Below are 6,470 nucleotides of genomic sequence, written 5' to 3'. Positions count from 1 at the left end.
GAGTGTGCAACCTTGAAATACACTTGTGCAATATCGAAGCAATGAGCTGTTTATACAATGTTATGAAATAAAGTGCAGTATAATTGATGGCTTAACGGGAATGGATTATCTTAATTTGTTAATTCTTGAAAGAAATACATGTCAGCTTATCTATGTTACATTTAACTTTGTTTTTCTTTGTAATTACAGTGCACCAACACATTTTATGTCATATGACGCCAAAAGAAACCTTTAAACTGTATTACGTATACGTAAAGCTTCACTCAAAAAGTTTGAACATAGCCCTACAACAGAAAACCTTGAAAATTATAGAATATTTAGAGCCAAAGCTAGAAGATCAGTGCGTCAATCTAAACGCCAATCATGGCAATCTTATGTTTCAAATATTAATTCAAATACTCCTATTAAGAAAGTCTGGGATGCAGTACGGAAAATAAGTTGTAAGTATAAAAAGAGTCCAATTGTTCACTTGAAAACTAGTGATGGCCAATATGCCAAAACAAAAACGGATATTGCAGAAACTTTGGCTAAAACATTTGAAAAGAACTCTTCTTCAAACAATTATTCAAATGAATTTCAACAACACAAATGTAAAGCTGAGAAAGAACATATTAATTTTAATTCAAGAAATGACGAAGACTATAATTCCCTTTTCTCTATTGACGACTTAATTTATTCAATTAAAACTGCAAAAGACAGTGCTGCAGGCCCGGACGAAATTTACTACCAGTTTCTTAAACACTTACCGCCCCAATCTCTTGACTTGCTTCTTGAAATTTTTAACAGAATTTGGGTTTCTGGTGAATTTCCTAACACTTGGAAAAATGCGTTGGTTATTCCTATCCCTAAACCTGGAAAAGATTCAACTGACCCTACAAATTATCGCCCAATTTCACTGACAAGTTGCCTCTGCAAAACATTCGAAAGAATGATAAATAATCGGTTAGTTTGGTATCTAGAAAATAATGGAATTATTACTAATTTTCAGTCAGGTTTTCGTAAACAGCGAAGTACAAACGATCATCTTGTACGTCTTGAAACTTTTATTAGAGAAGCTTTTGTAAATAAACAACACCTGGTATCAATTTTCTTTGATCTTGAGAAGGCTTACGATACTACTTGGAAATATGGTATTCTAAAAGATCTAAAGGATGCTGGACTTAAAGGCAGACTTCCTCTTTTCATTTCTGGATTTTTAAATGATAGGCACTTTAAAGTAAGACTTGGTTCAACTTTTTCTGAGGATCACAAACAAGAACAAGGTGTTCCTCAAGGAAGCATACTTTCTGTTGCACTTTTTGGTCTTAAAATAAACAATATTGCTAGCGCTCTAACACCAGGCATAGATTGTTCTCTATATGTAGACGATTTTCTTATCTGCTATCGATCGAAAAGTATGAGAACAATTGAACGGCAACTTCAAACAAAATTTAGATAAAATTCAGAAGTGGGCAATAGAAAATGGGTTTAAATTTTCAAAGTCAAAAAACTCAATGTGTTCATTTCTGCCGATTGCGAAAAAAAACATAATGACCCTGAACTTTACATATCAGGTTCTAAAATTCCAGTAGTTGATGAAGCTAAGTTTCTAGGAATTATATTTGATAAAAAACTTTCTTTTATACCACATATTAAACATTTGAAAACTAAATGCCTAAAAGCTTTAAATTTACTTAAGGTTTTATCAAGTTCAAATTGGGGATCAAATTCTTCCACATTACTGAAATTATACAGAAGTCTTATCCGATCAAAATTAGATTATGGTTCTGTAGTATATGGGTCCGCAAGAAAATCATATCTTCAAATGCTAGATACAATACACCACCAGGGTTTACGATTAGCTTTAGGTGCTTTTCGCACTTCACCTGTAGAAAGTCTATATGCGGAAGCTGGGGAACCATCGCTTTATCTTCGACGTAAAAAACTATCACTTCAATATGCAACTAGAATTTCATCTAATAGGAAAAATCCAGCTAAAAATATTATTTTCAAACCAAGTTATACTGAAAAATTTGTTAACAAACCAAAGGAAATTAAACCATTAGGCCTTCGTTTAAAAGATGATTTAGATAAACTTAAAATTAATCCAGACAGTATCCTTCAAAATGACGATGAGGATGTTCCACCTTGGACTTATAATTCCCCGGAAATAAATATTAACCTTTCAAATATAAAAAAGGCATCAAATTCACCTGAATATTTCAAAGAGAAGTTTCTAGCAATTAAGGAAGAACATGAAGATTTTATACATATTTATACGGACGGTTCAAAAGAAGGTTGCAAAGTAGGTGCGGCTGTGTTTGAAAATAATTTTACATCTAGTATGAGGTTACCAGATAATGCATCAATTTTTACTGCTGAAGCAAAAGCTATCGATTTAGCATTGTCATACATAGCACAGCATACCCACGATAAATTTGTGATATTTTCTGACTCGCTTTCTGTTTTAATATCCATTAAAAATAAAAAGTCTGACAATATCATGGTAAAGAAACTTCTTTTGCGATTTCATGATATACTAAAAACAAAATATGTTAAATTATATTGGATTCCAAGCCATGTAGGAATACGAGGAAATGAAAAAGTAGATGCTTTAGCTAAACAATCATTAAATTTTCAAAAAACTGACTTATTGTTACCTGCTTGTGATTTTAGACCGGCTATAAATAAACTCGTATCATCTGAATGGAAAGCAAATTGGGACAATGCCGTTTTTAATAAACTTCACGATATAAACCCATCTCTTGATATGTCACCATCTCTATCTCTGTCAAACCGCCGTGATCAAACAGTTCTTCTTCGATGCCGAATTGGACACACTAAAATTACCCACTCTTATCTCCTCACAAATGACAATGCCCCTTTCTGTGTAGGTTGTAATGAAAATTTTACTGTCAAGCATTTTCTTCTTGAATGTCATGATTTTTCACAGACCCGTTATAGATTTTATTCTGTAAATTCACTCAAAGAACTTTTTAATACAATTCCATCAAAAATCATAATTGATTATTTAAAAGAGATAAATTTGTATTCTAGGATCTAATTGGCTCATTTTTATTGTCATTTACAATGTTTTACATAATATTTTAAGCCTATTATAGCATTCGGCACGATATGGCCAGTTATGTGTTGACGTGCCGTAAAATCCAAACAAACAAACAAACTAAGTATAGAACCACTGTTATTATCTGTATTCAAACATCTTTAGTTCTAGTCATAAGTCGCTGTTTGGGTAATATAACATTTGTTTGTACTGGACAAAATAAATTATCAAATATCTCAATAAACTAAAAAACAGTCTACAGTCTAAAAGTAAACATTTATATACATTTGGAAAAGAATTACATTGACGCGTGTAAGATTATTTTACATGATCATTTCGGTACATTTAAGGAGTAAATGGTGTTAAATACTTACCAAACATGTATTAGTAAATGTTATATCGCAGTTCGTTTTGACCATATTAAGTCAATGGATCCTTAAAGGTGATGGAAGAATCGTTTGTCATATATTTTGAATGAAGTATTAGTATCGCAATCAGATGCATACAAGGATATTTTCAAATCGTGTCTGTCAATTCTATAACGGGAAAATGTGCGCAATTTCAAAATAGCGTTAAATAGACATATTTTAAAGTAAATGTGTCACGATCTGCTATCGTAATCAAAATTAACGACTGATGAACCCTTTAATGTAGATGATGTTTAAAGATTTATTTGCAGTTGCATAAAATTATGACCATTTTCTATTCTAAACAGTTAAGGGAAGTCAATTTTACTAAATTCACTGCAAATTACTACATTATAACTGATTTAACATCTTTTTCTGCCCATTTTTCTAATTCCATTTGCCCAGTTTATGTTTAACTTATGACAATACTGATCATTCTTTCACTTTTTGACAAATTACCGCTTTAAATACTTATGTATAAAACAGACCTTTAAGTCCACGGTTCCAGAAATTTCTTTTACGATTTTATACATACATTTATAGTTCTTTTTACCCAATGAATTTCGAATTTGTTTAAGCTGAGAATCGGATTACATCCAAATAACCAATGCTCTAAAAAACCGAGCATGTATTGATTAAAATTTGTCGTGTTTAAACATCATCAAATTGTCTACATATCACTTCATATGGAAAAGGGACAATAACAAATCAACTTTCTGATCGCATTAGGTTTTAATTCTTCATACTGTTGAATGGTACTGTTCATTTAACCAGAGGCAGTTGTTAGTGCTAGTCCCCCGCAGTGGGCATGCTGATCTCCAGGTTTTGGTGTTTCGTGGAAGTAATTGGCTAGATTCTGGAATCTGAAATTTTCATAAATTACTTTGTTACAGTAACATCATCATTCTGTTCCAAGAGGTCTGGTGACGATAGAGCCTACACAACGTAAATATTTGACAATTGTTCGCTAAAATTTCGAGCAAAATATCTAGAAATTTGCATTGACATGCAGAAACTTGCATAAAGTGTGCATAGTAAAATATTTTGCTGATCAAGATAAAATTGAGTTCCATGAAATGAACAAAAACAAAACTGTCTATAATTCTAATTTTAACATGAAATACTTTTTAAAGTAATATTTGAGAAGGCAGGTTAACAAAATATTTCCTCCCGGTGTTGTTGTTCTTCTTTTCTTCATATTTTCGACATCTTTTTCATATGACAGGGGAAATAGAATATATTGAAACAAAATTGAATGAAGTCGACATACGCATGACAGATAAGGGGGCAACTATGGACTAACAATCCATCCTTGATCAGCACGTGACACTCTTTCTCACAAGCTTGTTCCGTTGGATCACTTCCTACCACATCAAGCATGATTTGTACATCACACTTCAAGGTATTAAGGTCAACTGAAAATATGAATATGATACACATTTAAGTTCAATTTTCAATGCTAAATATATGAAAGTGAATTACTCCTTGTGACAAAAGTTGATTTATTCTATTGTTATTCAAAACAAACACCTAGTGCAAATTTCATTTTTTTTCCTTTCAAATATGTGTTCATTTTTGTAAAAAACAGGTTTGAAATTTAAAAAAAGCATAAACAGGAACAAGGTGGATGGGTGGATATACGGTATGCACTAACACAACCTATTCACACCCATCTCTTCTCAACGCATCTAAAATCATTGTGTACAGGTAACCAGCCAGGTTGAACTTTGAAAACACCTATTTACTCAGACAGCATTAAAGGATAGAGATTTTGCAATTAATTTATCCAGCACTTACACAGACTGTCTACGGTAAAGCTACCGACAACGAATCTCCTTGAATCTTCTGAAAAAGAAAATAGGTTCATTGCATTAAAACATTTATATATGTATACGCGATCCAGAGTGAGATAATTCTATTTTATAATAAAGTCCTACAAATACTCCCAATCAACCTGCAATGTAAATCTATGAAAAAAATATCGAAATGTCGAAGTCTATTTGATTTAAACTACATAACGTCAAAATGCCAGTTAACTTTATTTCAAACAAAATTTAATAAATGCAAAATATACAGCTACACAATGCCATACCTATTAAAGTATATACTTAAAAATCAACAGAAGAAATGGATTTACTTATGTGATTCACTTACATGTATATAATCACCAAAGTAAGTATTTTAAAAGATACCTAATGGTGCAGCAAGAGCCACTGGCAGAAGAAGGCAAACCAGGAACAACTTCATTGTTTTCTTCTGCAATTATCACAAAAACACTTTTGTGTTTGAATATTAAAAGATAAGAATCTCACAAAAACGAAGTCAAGAAAATAGATATATATTTTTTCTGCAGTTGTCAGCATCAGCAACGATAGTCAACATTTATGTATTTAAAACAATGCTAAGGGCCGATACAAATTTTCTTTAAAATAGTAAGTAAGTAAGACAAACTTTATTTATAGTCCGTTATGGTTAACAATACAACAAAGCATTAAGCTTTGTATCCGACACATGTATCTTTCATAAATAAACAAATTGTATTGAATGAACTACATGTTTGGACGAAAGAGACTAAGTACAATAGTATAACTGCGTTTTCATAAATCATTGTGTGCAAATGGAACTTTTGAATGTCAATCAATATATGGACAATACGTCCTAGCAATGATTTGTATAAAAATACGTATATTTATCTATATAGATTTCGATCCATTTTCTCTTAAGTTTCCTTACCTCAATTTGACGTTACGTTCCTGTGTAAAAATGATTTTAAGGCACTTGAATTACTGCCTTTTAAAGGCAACACATGCAAGATAACCTTTGTTGACGTCTTCGAATAACCATATTTGGGCAAATAAAAAAGAAGGATTTACAAAAAAACCCTTATCATGATATACGACGTTCCGAAACAGAGAAACACGGACAAATTGGAAAACGACGATTTAACTGTCAGAATTCAGAACAATATTACAGTGGAGTAAGCATTAATGCATGACAATACAACAAGCGCAAACTTTTAT

The 6,470-nt window shown here is 31.8% G+C and overlaps 1 protein-coding gene across 1 annotated transcript; it reads right to left on the bottom strand.

Moving 5' to 3' along the window:
* Positions 1 to 4,163: 4,163 nt before the first annotated feature.
* Positions 4,164 to 6,234, bottom strand: LOC132737733 (uncharacterized). Its single transcript, XM_060725067.1, has 5 exons — positions 6,184 to 6,234; positions 5,643 to 5,706; positions 5,248 to 5,295; positions 4,721 to 4,865; positions 4,164 to 4,313 (listed from the first exon to the last, which is right to left on the bottom strand). Exons 2-5 carry the CDS (start codon positions 5,695 to 5,697, stop codon positions 4,217 to 4,219), a joined length of 345 nt encoding a protein of 114 aa, XP_060581050.1. The 5' UTR covers positions 5,698 to 5,706; positions 6,184 to 6,234; the 3' UTR covers positions 4,164 to 4,216.
* Between the last annotated feature and the right edge of the window lie 236 nt (positions 6,235 to 6,470).

The sequence above is a fragment of the Ruditapes philippinarum genome, unplaced genomic scaffold, assembly GCF_026571515.1.
Source record: "Ruditapes philippinarum isolate M1 unplaced genomic scaffold, ASM2657151v2 ctg8405_1_1_1_1, whole genome shotgun sequence".
NCBI classification, from domain to species: domain Eukaryota; kingdom Metazoa; phylum Mollusca; class Bivalvia; order Venerida; family Veneridae; genus Ruditapes; species Ruditapes philippinarum.
The sequence above is the reverse complement of the archived record's forward strand: the minus strand, read 5'-3'. Positions and strand labels throughout refer to the sequence as shown.

What these genes read in the sequence shown, in the direction of transcription:
- LOC132737733 (XM_060725067.1), bottom strand. Translation starts at nt 5,697, where the DNA reads ATGAAGTTGTTCCTGGTTTGCCTTCTTCTGCCAGTGGCTCTTGCTGCA. An exon ending in GGCTCTTGCTGCACCATTAG is followed by an intron (nt 5,296 to 5,642) that starts GTATCTTTTAAA and finishes TTTCTTTTTCAG; the next exon opens with AAGATTCAAGGAGATTCGTT. An exon ending in TGCCCCCTTATCTGTCATGC is followed by an intron (nt 4,314 to 4,720) that starts GTATGTCGACTT and finishes TGAAAATTTCAG; the next exon opens with ATTCCAGAATCTAGCCAATT.